The sequence below is a fragment of the Bubalus bubalis genome, chromosome 4 (assembly GCF_019923935.1).
Source record: "Bubalus bubalis isolate 160015118507 breed Murrah chromosome 4, NDDB_SH_1, whole genome shotgun sequence".
Taxonomy (NCBI): Eukaryota; Metazoa; Chordata; class Mammalia; order Artiodactyla; family Bovidae; genus Bubalus; species Bubalus bubalis.
The window spans coordinates 57334298-57353205 of NC_059160.1; the positions used below are offsets into that span (position 1 = coordinate 57334298).

The following is an 18908-nucleotide window of genomic DNA, read 5'->3' on the forward strand; positions in this document are numbered from 1 at the left end:
GAAGAGATAGGGAATCTACCTGATAAAGAATTCCGAATAATGATAGTGAAATTGATCCAAAATCTTGAAATTAAAATGGAATCACAGATAAATAGCCTGGAGGCAAGGATTGAGAAGATGCAAGAAAGGTTTAACAAGGACTTAGAAGAAATAAAAAAGAGTCAATATATAATGAATAATGCAATAAGTGAAATTAAAAACACTCTGGAGGCAACAAATAGTAGAATAACAGAGGCAGAAGATAGGATTAGTGAATGAGAAGATAGAATGGTAGAAATAAATGAATCAGAGAGGATAAAAGAAAAACGAATTAAAAGAAATGAGGACAATCTCAGAGACCTCCAGGACAATATTAAACGCTACAACATTCGAATCATAGGGATCCCAGAAGAAGAAGACAAAAAGAAAGACCATGAGAAAATACTTGAGGAGATAATAGTTGAAAACTTCCCTAAAATGGGGAAGGAAATTATCACCCAAGTCCAAGAAACCCAGAGAGTCCCAAACAGGATAAACCCAAGGCGAAACACCCCAAGACACATATTAATCAAATTAACAAAGATCAAACACAAAGAACAAATATTAAAAGCAGCAAGGGAAAAACAACAAATAACACACAAGGGAATTCCCATAAGGATAACAGCTGATCTTTCAATAGAAACTCTTCAAGCCAGGAGGGAATGGCAAGACATACTTAAAATGATGAAAGAAAATAACCTACAGCCCAGATTATTGTACCCAGCAAGGATCTCATTCAAGTATGAAGGAGAAATCAAAAGCTTTTCAGACAAGCAAAAGCTGAGAGAATTCTGCACCACCAAACCAGCTCTCCAACAAATACTAAAGGATATTCTCCAGACAGAAAACACAAAAATTGTGTATAAATTCGAACCCAAAACAATAAAGTAAATGGCAACGGGGTCATACTTATCAGTAATTACCTTAAACATAAATGGGTTGAATGCCCCAACCAAAAGACAAAGACTGGCTGAATGGATACAAAAACAAGACCCCTGCATATGTTGTCTACAAGAGACCCACCTCAAAACAGGGGACACATACAGACTGAAAGTGAAGGGCTGGAAAAAGATTTTCCATGCAAATAGGGACCAAAAGAAAGCAGGAGTAGCAATACTCATATCAGATAAAATAGACTTTAAAACAAAGACTGTGAAAAGAGACAAAGATGGTCACTACATAATGATCAAAGGATCAATCCAAGAAGAAGATATAACAATTATAAATATATATGCACCCAACACGGGAGCACTGCAGTATGTAAGACAAATGCTAACAAGTATGAAAGAAGAAATTAACAATAACACAATAATAGTGGGAGACTTTAATACCCCACTCACACCTATGGATAGATCAACTAAACAGAAAATTAACAAGGAAACACAAACTTTAAACGATACAATAGACCAGTTAGACCTAATTGATATCTATAGGACATTTCATCCCAAAACAATGAATTTCACCTTCTTCTCAAGCGCACATGGAACCTTCTCCAGGATAGATCACATCCTGGGCCATAAACCTAGCCTTGGTAAATTCAAAAAAATAGAAATCATTCCAAGCATCTTTTCTGACCACAATGCAGTAAGATTAGATCTCAATTACAGGAGAAAAACTATTAAAAAATCCAACATATGGAGGCTGAACAACACACTGCTGAATAACCAACAAATCACAGAAGAAATCAAAAAAGAAATCAAAATTTGCATAGAAACGAATGAAAATGAAAACACAACAACCCAAAACCTGTGGGACACGGTAAAAGCAGTCCTAAGGGGAAAGTTCATAGCAATACAGGCACACCTCAAGAAACAAGAAAAAAGTCAAATAAATAACCTAACTCTACACCTAAAGCAACTAGAAAAGGAAGAAATGAAGAACCCCAGGGTTAGTAGAAGGAAAGAAATCTTAAAAATTAGAGCAGAAATAAATGCAAAAGAAACAAAAGAGACCATAGCAAAAATCAACAAAACCAAAAGCTGGTTCTTTGAAAGGATAAATAAAATTGACAAACCATTAGCCAGACTCATCAAGAAACAAAGGGAGAAAAATCAAATCAATAAAATTAGAAAGGAAAATGGAGAGATCACAACAGACAACACAGAAATACAAAGGATCATAAGAGACTACTATCAACAATTATATGCCAATAAAATGGACAACGAGGAAGAAATGGACAAATTCTTAGAAAAGTACAACTTTCCAAAACTGGACCAGGAAGAAATAGAAAATCTTAACAGACCCATCACAAGCACGGAAATTGAAACTGTAATCAAAAATCTTCCAGCAAACAAAAGCCCAGGTCCAGACGGTTTCACAGCTGAATTCTACCAAAAATTTAGAGAAGAGCTAACACCTATCCTGCTCAAACTCTTCCAGAAAATTGCAGAGGCTGGTAAACTTCCAAACTCATTCTATGAGGCCACCATCACCCTAATACCAAAACCTGACAAAGATCCCACAAAAAAAGAAAACTACAGGCCAATATCACTGATGAACATAGATGCAAAAATCCTTAACAAAATTCTAGCAATCAGAATCCAACAACACATTAAAAAGATCATACACCATGACCAAGTGGGCTTTATCCCAGGGATGCAAGGATTCTTCAATATCCGCAAATCAATCAATGTAATACACCACATTAACAAATTGAAAAATAAAAACCATATGATTATCTCAATAGATGCAGAGAAAGCCTTTGACAAAATTCAACATCCATTTATGATCAAAACTCTCCAGAAAGCAGGAATAGAAGGAACATACCCCAACATAATAAAAGCTATATATGACAAACCCACAGCAAACATTATCCTCAATGGTGAAAAATTGAAAGCATTTCCTCTAAAGTCAGGAACAAGACAAGGGTGCCCACTTTCACCATTACTATTCAACATAGTTTTGGAAGTTTTGGCCACAGCAATCAGAACAGAAAAAGAAATAAAAGGAATCCAAATTGGAAAAGAAGAAGTAAAGCTCTCACTGTTTGCAGATGACATGATCCTCTACATAGAAAACCCTAAAGACTCCACCAGAAAATTACTAGAACTAATCAATGACTATAGTAAAGTTGCAGGATATAAAATCAACACACAGAAATCCCTTGCATTCCTATACACTAATAATGAGAAAACAGAAAGAGAAATTAAGGAAACAATTCCATTCACCATTGCAACGGAAAGAATAAAATACTTAGGAATATATCTACCTAAAGAATCTAAAGACCTATATATAGAAAACTATAAAACACTGGTGAAAGAAATCAAAGAGGACACTAACAGATGGAGAAATATACCATGTTCATGGATTGGAAGAATCAATGTAGTGAAAATGAGTATACTACCCAAAGCAATCTATAGATTCAATGCAATCCCTATCAAGCTACCAACAGCATTCTTCACAGAGCTAGAACAAATAACTTCACAATTTGTATGGAAAAACAAAAAACCTCGAATAGCCAAAGCGATCTTGAGAAAGAAGAATGGAACTGGAGGAATCAACCTACCTGACTTCAGGCTCTACTACAAAGCCACAATCATCAAGACAGTATGGTACTGGCACAAAGACAGAAATATAGATCAATGGAACAAAATAGAAAGCCCAGAGATAAATCCACACACATATGGACACCTTATCTTCGACAAAGGAGGCAAGAATATACAATGGATTAAAGACAATCTCTTTAACAAGTGGTGCTGGGAACTCTGGTCAACCACTTGTAAAAGAATGAAACTAGAACACGTTCTAACACCATACACAAAAATAAACTCAAAATGTATTAAAGATCTAAACGTAAGACCAGAAACTATAAAACTCCTAGAGGAGAACATAGGCAAAACACTCTCTGACATACATCACAGCAGGATCCTCTATGACCCACCTCCCAGAATATTGGAAATAAAAGCAAAAATAAACAAATGGGACCTAATTAACCTTAAAAGCTTCTGCACATCAAAGGAAACTATTAGCAAGGTGAAAAGACAGCCTTCAGAATGGGAGAAGATAATAGCAAATGAAGCAACTGACAAACAACTAATCTCGAGAATATATAAGCAACTCCTTCAGCTCAACTCCAGAAAAATAAATGACCCAATCAAAAAATGCGCCAAAGAACTAAATAGACATTTCTCCAAAGAAGACATACAGATGGCTAACAAACACATGAAAAGATGCTCAACATCACTCATTATCAGAGAAATGCAAATCAAAACCACTATGAGGTACCATTTCACACCAGTCAGAATGGCTGCGATCCAAAAGTCTACAAGTAATAAATGCTGGAGAGGGTGTGGAGAAAAGGGAACCCTCTTACACTGTTGGTGGGAATGCAAACTAGTACAGCCACTATGGAGAACAGTGTGGAGATTCCTTAAAAAACTGGAAATAGACCTGCCTTATGATCCAGCAATCCCACTGCTGGGCATACACACTGAGGAAACCAGAAGGGAAAGAGACACGAGTACCCCAATGTTCATCGCAGCACTGTTTATAATAGCCAGGACATGGAAGCAACCTAGATGTCCATCAGCAGATGAATGGATAAGCAAGCTGTGGTACATATACACAATGGAGTATTATTCAGCCATTAAAAAGAATACATTTTAATCAGTTCTAATGAGGTGGATGAAACTGGAGCCTATTATACAGAGTGAAGTAAGCCAGAAAGCAAAACACCAATACAGTATACTAACACATATATATGGAATTTAGAAAGATGGTAACAATAACCCTGTGTACGAGACAGCAAAAGAGACACTGATGTATAGATCAGTCTTATGGACTCTGTGGGAGAGGGAGAGGGTGGGAAGATTTGGGAGAATGGCATTGAAACATTTAAAATATCATGTATGAAATGAGTTGCCAGTCCAGGTTCGATGCACGATACTGGATGCTTGGGGCTGGTGCACTGGGACGACCGAGAGGGATGGAATGGGGAGGGAGGAGGGAAGAGGGTTCAGGATGGGGAACACATGTATACCTGTGGCGCATTCATTTTGGCAAATCTAATACAGTTATGTAAAGTTTAAAAACAAAATAAAATTAAAAAAAAAAAAAATAAAGGCCCAGATGAAGCAATAAAGAGCAAAGAAAGCATCCACCCATTTCTTGGTGCTGAAATATGTGAAATAGAAAGGGAAAAGGGTTACCACACCACTGAAAAAGGATACAGAGAAGGAGGTATCCTCAGGAAAACTGGCCCGTTTCACACATGACAAGGAGGTCTAAGAAGGGTTGATGATATAGAGGAGTTTCCTGACCACAGAGGAGGAAGTCTAGAAGGCACAGCAAAGGCTTGGGAGTGAGAGGAAAGGACCTAGATCAGAATTTGGCAATGAAATGGGTAGTAACTGCATGAGAATCCAAAAGACGACAAATGACCAGAAGAAAGAACTCTACGTGACTGAAGTAAGGCAGGGCTGTTAAGCACGGTTTGATTACCAGCAGTGCCTATGTCTTATAAGAAGGTAAACAACAAGTCCCACATTTTGTTTGTTATTTTGGCTGCGCTGCATCTTCGTTGCTGCATGCAGGCTTTCTCTAGTTGAGGCCACTGGGGGCTACTCTCTGGTTGCAGTGTGCAGCCTTCTCATTGGGGTGGCTTCCCTTGTTGCAGAGCATGGGCTCTAGATCATGAGGGCTCAGCAGTTGCAGCACACGGGCTTAGCTGCTTCGAGACATGTGTGATCTTAGTTCCCCAACCAGGGATTGAACCCCATTGAAAGGTAGATTCTTAACAACTGGACTGCCAGGGAAATCCCAACAAGTCTTACTCTTTCCTCCTGAAAGCTTAGTGAAGTTCTCTAGGCTTGTTAAAGTCAACAGTTATGAAACAGTAATTCCCTGGGGCTTTGCTTAGTGCTACAGTGGTGTTCTGTGTTGGTGACAGTGTTCAGTCACTCAATTGTGTCCAGCTCTTCTGTGTATGTACATGTGTGTAAATGCACAGGAAAAAGTTTGGAAAAACTCACTCTAAACTGTTAACCATGACTACCTCTGGTGAACAATTTAGGAGAAAAGAAAGAAGGACAAGTGAAAAGAAGTTTTACTTCATTTTACATGAAAATACGACTACTGTAATATTTAAAACAGTTTTAAACTACATGCTGCTCCTAAGGGGTTTTTCTTTAATTTGCGCTTTCTACTTAAGATTTTTAAAACTTATCCTAAGGTTTAAGACAAGGTAAAGAAAGTAGCCAGACACAACTGGCTAGTGAACTCTGCAGATTTAAATTTAAATACCTGCTGCTGCTAAGTCGCTTCAGTCGTGTTCAACTCTGTGCGACCTCATAGATAGCAGCCCACCAGGCTCTTCCATCCCTGGGATTCTCCAGGCAAGAATACTGGAGTGGGTTGCGATTGCTTTCTCCAAAATATCTACTATCTACATCAAAGGTCTCTCTCCTAACCTTAGGAGTAAATTAGGGCATTACTAACATATGTAAGAAAAATAACAAATTATTGCTTGGAGAGAAAGACAAACAGGACTATTCCCTGCTGGTCCAGTGGTTAAGACTGCGCTTTCGTTGCAGGAAAGTAAAAGTGAAGTCGCTCAGTCATGTCTGACTCTTTGTGACCCCATGGACTGTAGCCTACCAGGCTCCTCCATCCATGGGATTTTCCAGGCAAGAGTATTGGAGTGGGTCGCCATTTCCTTCTCCAAGGCACAGGTTTGATCCCTGGTCAGAGAATTAGGATCCTGAATAATTCATGGTGTGGTCAGAAAAAAAAAAAAAAAAAAACAGACCAAAAGACCAACTGATCTGCAAACCTTCTATCACTGGGAGCATAAATTTCACATTTCAGAAAGAATCCAAACATCTTGACTGTGGGCACAAGAGGGAGCAATTTAGCCTTGAATGAGGCTTGTACCTATAATTCACTCAGAGAAATTTAAGCAAAAAAAAAAAAAAAAACCTGCCTTTATTCAGAGAAAATTAACCCATCCTACTCTCACAAGAGGTTTATCAAGGTAGCAATCAATAATCTAACAGCATCAGGGAAGTCCTGGGAAGGAAGGAAGCAAACAGACAGCCTCTAAAGAAGCTTTCTTTTTTCTAAAGAAAACTTCCACATCCTTAGAAACTCAGCACTGAAATACAATTGTGTAAATGGTGGAAAAATTCATCAACTCTTTTAATTTTTAATTTGTCAAATTAAATGGCTGAACTTTCAAAAATAAACTGGGTTTCTTAAAAATATATAGACAGAAATAGTTAAGAACTTCATAGTGTTCGTCAATTTATACCGACCACCCTAAGGTAACACAGTTTCTATAGAAACCAGTTTTAATGAAGTTTGTAACCCATACAGTTACCTGCACTTTCAAAAGAAGAAACAAGGTTTTATAACAATGGCAACATCCAATATTCCTATATTTTAGAACAGACAAACTCCAGAGATTAAAATTTATCTTTGTTGTTGTTGTCTTTCAGTTGTGTCCAACTCTACCTTTAGGGAAGTATCTACTCTTGAACTAATGGATATGCAAAAGCAGACTTCAGATTAAAGAGCTAAATATGAATGGTAAGACTATAACAGGACTTTTGCTGTCAGTCGCTAAGTTGTGTCCAACTCTTTGCGACCCCATGGACCCCATGTCAGGCTTCCCTGTCCTTCACTATCACCTGGAGTTTGTTCAGACTCATGTCCATTGAGTTGGTGATGCCATCTAACCATCTCAACTTCTGCTACCCACTTCTCCTCCTGCCTTCATTCCTTCCCAGGGTCAGGGTTTTTTCCAATAAGTCAGCTCTTCGTCTGTCAGCCAAAGTATTGGAGCTTCAGCATCATATCTTCCAATGAATATTCAGGGTTGATTTCCTTTAGGATTGACTGGTTTGATTTCCTTGCTGTCCAAGGAACTCTCAAAAGTCTTCTCCAGCACCACAATTCGAAAGCATCAATTCTTTGGTGCTCAGCCTTCTTTATGATCCAACTCGCACATCCATACCTGACTACTGGATAATAATAATGATACTGGATAATAGGACTACTTAAAGTTCAGGAAGCACAAATTAGAAGGCAAAAAAGTTGACTAATCTGACAGAATTAAAGATTTCTATTAAGGACATCTAGGACAAAGTTAATACAGATGATATAAGGAGAAAGTATTTACAGAGTCTAAAACCAGTAAGTCCTACTATCTATAGTATTTAAGAAACTCCTTAAAAGCAACAAGATGGAAAAAAATAATGATGTGGTATCACTGATACCACAAATGGTATCAATAAACTTCATAACAAAAAAACTCAAAAAGCTAAAAAACGTATAAAGAAATGGTCAAGCTCAAGTTATCACAGAAATGTAAACTAAGATATCGTTTCACATCTGCTAGCTTGTCACTAATTTAAAAGATGGAAGATAAGCTACTATTACTAGGAAGTGAGGACATAGGAGTCATCACATGTTACTGATAGGAATGCACAGATAGGAGGGCAATCAAATCTGGTATTTATATACCCTGTATATTTACAAAGAATATAGATTAAGTAGGCTTCTCAGGTGGTGCTAGTGGTAAAGAACCTGCCTGCCAATGCAGGAGACATAAGAGATGTGGGTTCAATCCCTGGGTCAGGAAGATCCCCTGGAGGAGGACACAGCAACCCACTCAAGTTTTCTTGCCTGGAGAATCCCATGGACAGAGAAGCCTGACGATTACAGTCCAGAGGGTCGAAGAGAGTCAGAAATGACTAAAGTGACTTGCTGCTGCTGCGAAGTCGCTTCAGTCATGTCCGACTCTGTGCGACCCCAAAAACGGCAGCCCACCAGGCTCCCCCATCCCTGGGATTCTCCAGGCAAGAACACTGGAGTGGGTTGCTGCCAGGAGCCAGCACGGGAGATCCCACCCATGACAAGGTCATGTGCAGGTGGCCTGACGAGCAAGGCGGATCAGGACTCGAGGGACCCCCTGGACCTGCTCGAGCATCTACCCCAAAACCAGAATCTGTCTGTCCTACTATTTTGTACCTTTCACCAACTCTTCTGATATTAACAGGGGGCTATCCCCGACCACTTTTCTCTGGAAAAAGTCAACTTAGGGCTTTAATTAATAAGTCTCCTGGGCATGATAGGAGTGTTTCAATTCAAACCCCTCTGATGGCTTTCTAGCTTGCCTGACAGGTTTATCCAGACTCTTGCAGCTACGCACATGATTGTTCACAGCCTCCCAACCGTAAGACATGGGAAGCCTAAAACATTCTAAAAATATAGAGCCTTTTGAAGAGTTAAAAACTATTAGAGTAGTGCTGGTGTGATTTCATTGTTGAGCCAATGCTTGCTGCCAAGTTCCCATATCCCTTATCCATTGTGCACCTGGGAGTGCATTAGTTAACATAGTTGGAATGTAAGAAAAATAAGTAGTAGCCTTGGAATTACCATATCAGACTTTTGAGCTAATTGGTTCTTTCTTTCTTGTAACTCACTGCACCTTTGCTCCGTGAGAATGTAACTCTGTTTAGCACTTTCTGAGGCTGGCATAGATTAGAAATATAAAGAAAAAACACTTCAAGGGAAAATAAGTTTTCTGGTTGATCAACCTTTATCAAAAAAGGGTCATAAAATGTCCACAGGCCTCCAAGGCCAGAAGATAATGTACAAAACATTGTTTATGGGAAAGGTATGCAGAAAAAATCCTGGTTTCGATAAAGACAAAACAGATGTAATGTTTGGGCTGACTCTGCATGACTTTGCATCTTTCATTTCCCTCTATGTACAAGTCAAGATATAAAAGTTCCTTTTGAAAATAAAGTTATGAGCCCCGCCCACCGAAGCTTGGTCTCCCCGTGTCATTCTTTCTTTCCTTTTCTTTCTTTCCCTCTCTGTTCTTCTTCCAGGATGACTCCTTGGAATACAGGAGCTTTACTGGCTTTCTGTATAAACCAAGGAAGATCAAGCCTCTTTCTCTCCCCTTTTACTTTCCCTATCATTGACGCCGTCATCCTGAGGGTATCCCTGGATCCTGCTGGGGCTGGACCCCAGCAGGTTGCCATTTCCTTCTCCAGTGCATGAAAGTGAAAAGTGAAAGTGAAGTCGCTCAGTCGTGTCCGACTCTTCGCCACTCCATGGACTGCAGCCTACCAGGCTCCTCCGCCCATGGGATTTTCAGCGTGCACATATATTAAATACATCAGAATGATCACATATGGGGAGGTATGATTCTGTGATTAAATATATATATATGATCTTTGTCACTATTCCTAGCACATAGCTCTAAATCCCTTGTAATTTCCCATGTGAGAGCCTTAAGTGCATCTTTTAACAGTTTTGTTCCCAGTTCTTGAAACTGTCCAGAGTATAAAAGTGAAATGGTGTCTTATGTTCATATAACAAGCCCCTTTCATCTACACCTGAGTTTATGTCAATAAAGTAATTTCTGGGAAGTCTCTAAATACCTAGGGATTTAGGGGAACCTTGCCAAGGGAACCAAACACTTGATTAGTACTGAACTTTCAGTCCTACCTCCAGACCTCTGGGGAGAAGGGAATGGTTAGAGATTGCATTCAATCACAAATGATTTAATCAACTACACCTATGTAATTGGAAATTCTGTAAAAAACCAAAAGGATAAGATTCAGAGCATGTGGGTTGGTGAACACAGGGAGTACACAGAGAGTGATGCATCCACATGGGGCACAGGGACTCTGCACCCGTTCCCCCATATCATGCCTGACACATCTCTTCTGTCAGGTTGTTCCAGAGTTTTATGCTTGTATGCATGCGTGTGTGCTAAATCGCATCAGTCACATCTGACTCTTTGCAACCTTATGGACTGTAGTCCACCAAGCTCCTCTGTACATGGGATTCTCCAGGCAAGAACACTGGAGGGGGTTGCCGTGACCTTCTCCAGGGGATCTTCCCAACCCAGAGATCAAACCTGCATCTCTTACACCTCCTGCATTGGCAGGAGGGTTCTTTACTACTAGTGCCACCTGGGAACCCCCTTATGCTTGTCTAATAAACCAGTAATCTAGTAAGTATAGTTCAGAAGCACAGGTAACAACCTGGACTGGCAACTGTCATCTGAAAGGGCTGGGGTAGGGGCAGGCTGGTGTGATCTGATGTTATCTCCAGGTAGGTAGCATCAGAAATGAATTAAATCATAGGACTCTCAGCTGGTATTGAAGAATTGCTAGATATGTGGAAAACTCATGTATCTAGTGTCAGGAATGAAGTAGTGTTGTAGTTGCATAGAGGAGACACATAGGAAGAGTGTGTTTTCCTTTAGAGGAGGGAAAGGGAAATGAGAATGGGATTTTTTTTTTTTTTTTAAAAGGAAATGTATGCACTTTGGCCACCTCATGCGAAGAGTTGACTCAATGGAAAAGACTGATGCTGGGAGAGATCGGGGGCAGGAGGAGAAGGGGACGACAGAAGATGAGATGGCTGGATGGCATCACCGACTCTATGGACTTGAGTTTGAGTGAACTCCGGGAGTTGGTGATGGACAGGGAGGCCTGGTGTGCTGCAATTCATGGGGTCGCAAAGAGTCGGACACGACTGAGTGACTCAACTGAACTGAACACACTAAGAAACTCAGAAAATTTAAAAAAAAAAAAAAAAAAAGAAACTCAGATAGACTTAATATGAAAATAAGCTGTAAATTAAAGAATATGATTTACTCATCCCTCTGTACTTGAGATCTCACTAATGCTTATTAGGAATATGAATTAAGCTCATTATACACTAGAAAATTGCCAGTATCCCTGACCTTTTCTCAAAACAAAGTGGTTAAAATCTATTCCAAGACTACGTTTTATATAATATGATTCTTGGGTAATTAATTCCGTAGCTTGTTGGTCAATTTTAAACCCTAAAATTGAAAATTCACCCCAATAATATTGAGTGATTTAAATAGTATTAAAGAGCACTTTTAATCCTAAAAATTGGTATATTATACATATTTTAAAGGAAATTTAAGATTATATTGAAACAAAAACCATTACTTCACACTAAAGAAATTTAAACCAATTTTATCCTGAAATATCCTTGGTGATCAACTTTGCAGGAGAGGTTAAAAAAATGTGAATAAATAAATCCTTGGCCCTGAGATTTGCATAGCTCTGAGTCACCTAAAACTTCTCTATAAAAACAAGACAGAAAAACCAGGGTTTAGGAATTAGGCATATTTCTGACAAGAGTATGACCAACACCATTAACAAAGGCTGTGATGTATAAATTAAAACCAGGTGTGTACAAAAGCTGCACCCCAGCCTCCAACTTTCTAAAACTCTCAGGTGCTTACCATGTATTCCACTCATTGTGTCATCTCATCATAAACTTTTTTGCCTTTTTTTTTTTTTTTTTTTTGCTGCCCTGGGTCTTCTCTCAGGCTTTCTCTAGTTGCAGTGAGCAGGAGCTACTCTCTAGGTGTGGTGCATAGGCTTCTATTGTGGTGGCTTCTCTTTTTGCAGAGCACAGGTTCCAAAGCACACAGGCTTAGTTACTCCTCGGCATGTGGAATCTTCCTGGACCAGGCATCAAACTGTGTCACCTGCATTGGCAGATGGTTTCTTAACTACTGGGCCACCAGGGAAGTCCTCCTCACAAACTATTTTAACTGGTGATTATATATTGTAAACAACAACAACAAAAATATTAACCACTAGAAGTTGGGAACTATCTTTTTAAATTCCCCCAAACTCACTAATGGATGGAGGCAACCAAAGACTGAGGACGCTATACAAAATTCCTGCTAGGGAATACCCGGAGAATCTACGGGACTCATTAGGGTCAGCAGTGCACCTGCCAAATGTCCTAAACTCCCTGCTGCACAGTCTGACCTTCCTCACTCTGGTAACTACCCAACTCCCTTTCCACCTTCTCTACTCTCCCATCCTTGCTGAGTTCGCCTGCCAAACTTGTTTCTATTCTCCAAACTCCAGCTAAAATGTCATCTCATTCAGGAAGCCTGGCCTGCTCATTCTCTTCCCCTGATGGAAAGTGTCCTCCCTTTATTCTAACTTTGTATGTACCTTATACTTGTTTCTAATGTTCAGATGATCACATATATCATAGTTAACCTGTCTTCCTCTCCTACCAGACAGTAAGTAAATTTCTTAGATACACAGGCTGTGCTTTCTTTCTGGATTTTGCCCAAAACAGTGCCAAAATCCATAAAAGATTCTCAAACACTTTTTGACTACAGAATATTTGAAGCAACGAAAATCAGTTGCCAGATGTCTAATGAATCTATAAAGCCTGCCTGCAAAAACTCATTGTTTGCTACAGTCAACTTCCAATTTTTTTTTCTTGGAGTTACACATAAGATAGATAAGTTACTAAAGATTTTTATTTTTAAAGGTAAATAAATGATAGAATTAATCCAGAAATGGAATTTCTATTAATGATTCAGGATGCCAAATACAAGAATCACCCCCGGGAAGTCATTAATGGAACTGCGTTTCCAACAATCTTCCCTACAGCACTCTGCCAGAACACTCGACTGCCAGGAAGCTATGTTAGTACAGTTCTGTTGAAAGGCAGGGATACAGATGCATAACCTTTCAAGATACTTTTTCAACCATATAATTCCCTCAATTATTAAGATGGGGGGGGGGGGGCAGTCAAGGGGAAGGACTTTCCTGATGGTCCACTGGTTCAGAATCCACCTTGCTAGGCAGAGGACTCAGGTTCGATCTCTGGTCAAGGAACTAAGATCCCACATGCCAAGGAGAAACTAAGCCTGTGAACCACAACTATTGAGTCCATGCAACACAATGAAACATACTACATGACGCAACTAAGACCCTACACAGCCAAATAAATTTTAAAAATTTGAATTTAGATACAAAGGAACTAGTTTCATTCCAGGGATAGTGAGTGCCAACTGATAACACACGAACTTACTGGCCTGGGTAGTCAAGCTTCATTGTGACAGGTGAGGTAGAAAATTAAGTTCAAATTTAATCACCTATGGTAGGTAGAAAACTGCCCCTCCCCTCCCCATGATGTCCACATCCTATTCCACAGAATTTGTATATATGGCCCCTTATACAGCGAAGAGAGACTCTGCAAGTGCAATTAAATTAAGGATTTTGAGATAACATTATCCTAGATTATCCATTTGGCCCAATATAATCACAGGGGCCCTTGTAAGGAGGAGGCAAGAAGGTCAGAGCAGATGTGATGACAGAAGCAAAGATCAGAGGAAAAAGATCTAAAGATGTTATGCACTGCCAGCTTTGAAAATAAGAAAAAGGACTGTGAGTTAACGAATGCAGGGCACCTCTAAAAGGTAGGAAAAGGAAGGGAAAGGATTCTCCCTGAGCCTCAAAAAGGAGCTAAGCACTGCTGACTCTTTGATTTTAGCCCAGTAAGAGCTATTTGATCTTCTGACCTCCAGAACTACATGGTAATATTTGTGTTGTTTTAAGCCACCAAAAGCTTTGGTAATTTGTTATATCAGCAATAGGAAGCTAATGCAATGCCTAAACAATATCTTCTTAGCCAGCAATGGTAATCAAAACTTACCTTCTAGGAAAGAATGATCTCGAACAGCTTCTGCAGCTAATACAGACTTCCCACAACCTGCCATCCCATATATGGTGACCCATCCTGGTTCACCATTCAGTTTGGAGAGCTTCTGCTGAATTGCATTCACTAGCTTCTTCCTAGTAACAAAAACAACGGGCCTCTGTGGTACTCCACCTTCACACAGGACTGTCCTTACTGAAATCCAAAACAAAACAAGCATGAATGAAGAGAACTTTGAAATGGTTACTCAAGTAATTCCATAAAAACCAAAGAGAACAGGCTGAGATCTCTGCCAGAATTTCCAAGAGAAGAAAACATGGCTAGCAATTAACTTTAACTTTCTGATTTCTCAGAACACCCAGAACAAAAGATACACCTTTCAAGACGACTATAGAGCAATGAAAATCTCCATTTATAGCTGCCCTTAACTCATCCTCTCCAACTCTCCAATCTTTTTATCATACTGAAGAGAGTGTAAAGGAAGGAATATGGAATTGCTTTCAAGAACATAGATTTCTAAAGATTTGCTCTTTCCTATGCTCGAACTTGGTAAACACAAAACTGGAGAAAAATTTAAAGGCTTATAAATTATCTTATTATCTCTAAAAATTAAGGTATGTATATTATTATCTCAGAAGTAGATAGTTCACTGGGTAAGGAAATGAGAAGGTAATATGGACACAAATAAAAATATCTGAATTGGAAAACAAGACTATAGTTTTTTCACATGCATGTTTCACTGAACTGTTAAGTCTCTCCAGCAGACACCATCTACAATAAAACAAAATTTCAGCCACCAAAACTTCAGCCACACAGCCATTTTGATAGAAGGCATGGTGGATACAAACCATACGAAGTTATTCCACTAACTGAATCTTTGCCATCGGAAGAAGAGATGACAGGAATGCCACCATGCAGAAGGGCAGCAAGATCTTTGTAACCTTCATGAAGTAGAGCATTGTAGAATGATATATAGGAATGATTATCTTTTTTAAGTATCATTTTAATTAGCATTGCTGCTCGTTGCCGTTGGGTGGGCTAAAAAAAAAAAAAAAGTAATTCAGTATACTATAAAGAATACATTTGCAACATAAATTAGTGGACACCAGTACAAATTTTGAAATAAACTCTAAAAATTTTTAAGAAAGTACAGACTGAATCTTTTAAAAATCAAAAAGAAAGCATACACTGCCTCAGAGGGCTTTACCTCATTTTTCACTTTTTCCTCCTCTGACACTGTTAAAACTCCATTACTAATCATGTGATCCATGATGTAGGATGTTTTGATGTCCCTTTCCAAGGCTTCTCTATGTTGAAGCAAACAATTTCGAGCTTTTGCATCCATCTTCCCTCAAATTTTTCTTTCTCTGAGCTGTCAACCATGAGCTACAGGCAAAACATCAAATTCTTGTCAGCCCAATAAAGATATGAAAAGATGTACAACCTCATTGGTAATGAAAAACATAAAGAAAGGATTTTATTTTTGCAAATTTTTTTTTAAATAAACAAAATCCAATGCTTTCAAAAATGTGAGGAAATTAGTATTCTTTTAAGATACCTGAGGAGAGATAGGTAATTTGGGATAGATATGTACACAGTGCTGTATTTAAAACGGATAACCAACAAGGACCTAGTGCATAGCACAGGGAACTCTGCTCAATGTTATGTGGCAGCCTGGATGGGAAGAGAGTTTCAAGGAGAATGGATATAGGTGTATGAATGGCTGAGCCCCTTAGCTGTCCACCTGAAACTATCTCAACATTGTTAATTAACTATGGGTGTGTGTGCTAGGTCGCTTCAGCTCCGTCCAACTCTTTGCCACCCCATGGACTGAAGACCGCCAGGCTCCTCTGTCCATGGAATTCTCCAGGCGAAAATACCATAATGGGTTGGTTTATTAGCTGTATTCCAACACAAAATAAAAAGTTTAATAAAAAAAAAAAAAAGGTACCTGAAGGGAATACAAAGTGGATGCAACTTTTCTGGAAGGCAAGGTACGATGTATTTGAAGTAAGCATTCTCTTTTAACCAGAAATCCCACTTCCAGGAATTTACCTCAAAGAGATAGTCATATATGTATGCAAAAAATATCCACAAAAAGAGTTAAGAGTGTTTAGGTAATATTAAAAAGATTAAAACAACCTAAATGCCCATCATTCTGAATATAGATTTAAAAAATTAGAGTATGTATATACAATGGACTATTATACAGCCATTTAAAATAAGACACACATCCATGTACTGACATGGAAAGGTGCTCATTACACATCACTGAAAAAATTTAAATATGATCCCATGTGTACCACAAAATATGTGTTGGTCTCATCTAAATACGTATGGAGATGTTTAGAAGTCTGTTCAACAAAATGTTTGGGTTACTTCCAAGAATCAAGATTTAGGGATTTTTTTTCCCCTTTCTTTTCTGTTCTTTTCTATACTATCTTAATTTTTTTCAATACTCATGATCATTTGTACAACTATAAAACTTCCTTTAAGACTTTATAAACAATGATCATACTGAAGTCCTAATAATTACAAACTTCTTGATTTTTTTGCCATCATAAAACTAAATAGAGCATTCTCGGTATTGAGTATTAGTTCTCACTCAAGATGGGCGTCAGCTGGTATGTCTTCACACATTTCTCATGGGCTTACTCCATGAGTTTCAGCTGAGCTGCTAAGTATGACAAAGCAACAGAAAATATCCTCTGATGTCATTTCTTAGATTAGGAGGACATAAAAACAGAACAATATTCTTCATAGTATAATACTCGGAAGTTCCTACCAAATTTATTTCAAATATGATGCAAATTTCTCAATGAGTATAAACCCCAGATCAGAATGTTTCCAAGTTTTTAAACAGAATCTACTAATGTATTACAGTGAGTGTCTAAATGTGCTTATTAATGTATTTACTCGATAAATATTTGAGTCCCTCCTATGTAGGGTCCTGAATCTACAGAACTTAAATCATACCCATGAAGGAATTCACTATCTGGTAGAAGAGGAAAATACAGATAACTATAATGTGATGCACTGAGTGCAAAGAGACAAGCACAAGTAATTTCGAGCACACAGAAGAGGAGTAATAATGATTAAGCTTCAAGATTGACTAAAAAGTACAACCATATGTGTCAGCTGCAATACAAAGGTAAGTAAAGCATTTCCCCATTATTGTCAAGGTTCACAAAATGCCCAATACTGGCATGAAACTGCTTGATAAAAGAAAAAGTTATGGTTAGGACCAGGGCTACGGTAATTTTTAAGTGTTAATAATGTTTTTATGATCTCAAACATAAAATGTCCCTTAATTGTACAGTAATAAAATTTGGTTTGACAAAAACAGAAATAAACTTTTTAGGTTAGGTCCAACAGCTAAGGCAAAAAACAGTCTGAACACTTGTAACTAATTTTCAACTTTACCTAGCTCTATTAAAACTAAAGAAATTAAGTTAAAACTAAAGAAAACTTAAAACTAATGAAGTTTCACATGTTTTCCTAAACTCTGTCCCCATTGAAACATGAACAAATTCTCAGCGTCCCACCTTTATGTAACCACATCAACGTAAAGTCAGGACTCTTGTGAAATATAAAGTTCAGTTTCATCCAGGAAAACCGTTAACAGTTGACCAGTTCCTTTTTAGATATTTCTCTTCCTGGTACAGTATCAGAATGATTAACAAGTATCCCTTGAACGAGAATTCTAAGTCCCTTAAACTGGCTACTGAACCTCCGGAAAACCCAATTCTGAAAGAAAAGCGAGACGCAAACTTACCCAAACCTTCGCACAAGAGTCTTCACTGGGAAATCAAGTTGGGGTTGAGAGGAGGCAACAGGGCTTCCAGAAAAAAATTCAGGGCTAGGGACACATGCCAGGGAAGTTCGGAGCCTCACAGGTGTCTCACCTGAGCGTCCGCAGCAAGGGGTACCTGAAGACCCCCCGCGAACCTCCGACCCGCGGAGAAGGGGGCGTCACCCCCACAGGCGACCGGCGCAGTCCCGCGGCGCCGAGGTGGTAACTCCAACCCAGACACAAAGGAAGGAGGGTCACTGGGGATGTGGCTCCTTCCCTCAGGCTGCACTTGCAGCCGGGCGGGAGCAGGGCGCCACTCTAGATTCCGCTATTGCGGCTACTTCAAGTCCTCGCGGGTAGCTGACCGCTCAGACACCTCACCACCAGCTCCCATACTCCTTCCGCACAGAAATAAAGGCAGCCTCTCCGCCTTAGGGCCGCGGAGCATTCAAAACCCGCCTGCCGGCCCAGCTGGGACGTCGCGGCCCCGCGCACGCAAATAAACACACCCGGAAATTCACGAGAAGGCCGCCGCCGCCGCGCGCGCTCTACCCCATCTTGTGCCCGCGCGCGCACGAGAAAGCGCCTCCGCCCCACCCTCTGCGGGGGCCCGGCTAGGCCCCTC

General features: G+C 39.3%; 1 protein-coding gene across 6 annotated transcripts in view; it reads right to left on the bottom strand.

Annotated features, from left to right (window-relative positions):
* APAF1 (apoptotic peptidase activating factor 1) overlaps window positions 1-18905 on the bottom strand; it is a 100721-nt gene extending 81816 nt beyond the window's left edge. For 4 of the 6 annotated variants that reach the window (XM_044941460.2, XM_044941459.2, XM_044941461.2 and 1 more), the window contains exons 1-4: window positions 18396-18786; window positions 15698-15876; window positions 15339-15528; window positions 14488-14685 (exon numbers count right to left, since the gene is read on the bottom strand). In XM_044941460.2, coding sequence (XP_044797395.1) covers window positions 14488-14685; window positions 15339-15528; window positions 15698-15835 — 526 coding nt within the window. In that variant the 5' untranslated portion in view covers window positions 15836-15876; window positions 18396-18786. The other 2 variants (XM_044941458.2, XM_025285039.3) reach the window with 2 other exon arrangements.
* Window positions 18906-18908: the final 3 nt, after the last annotated feature.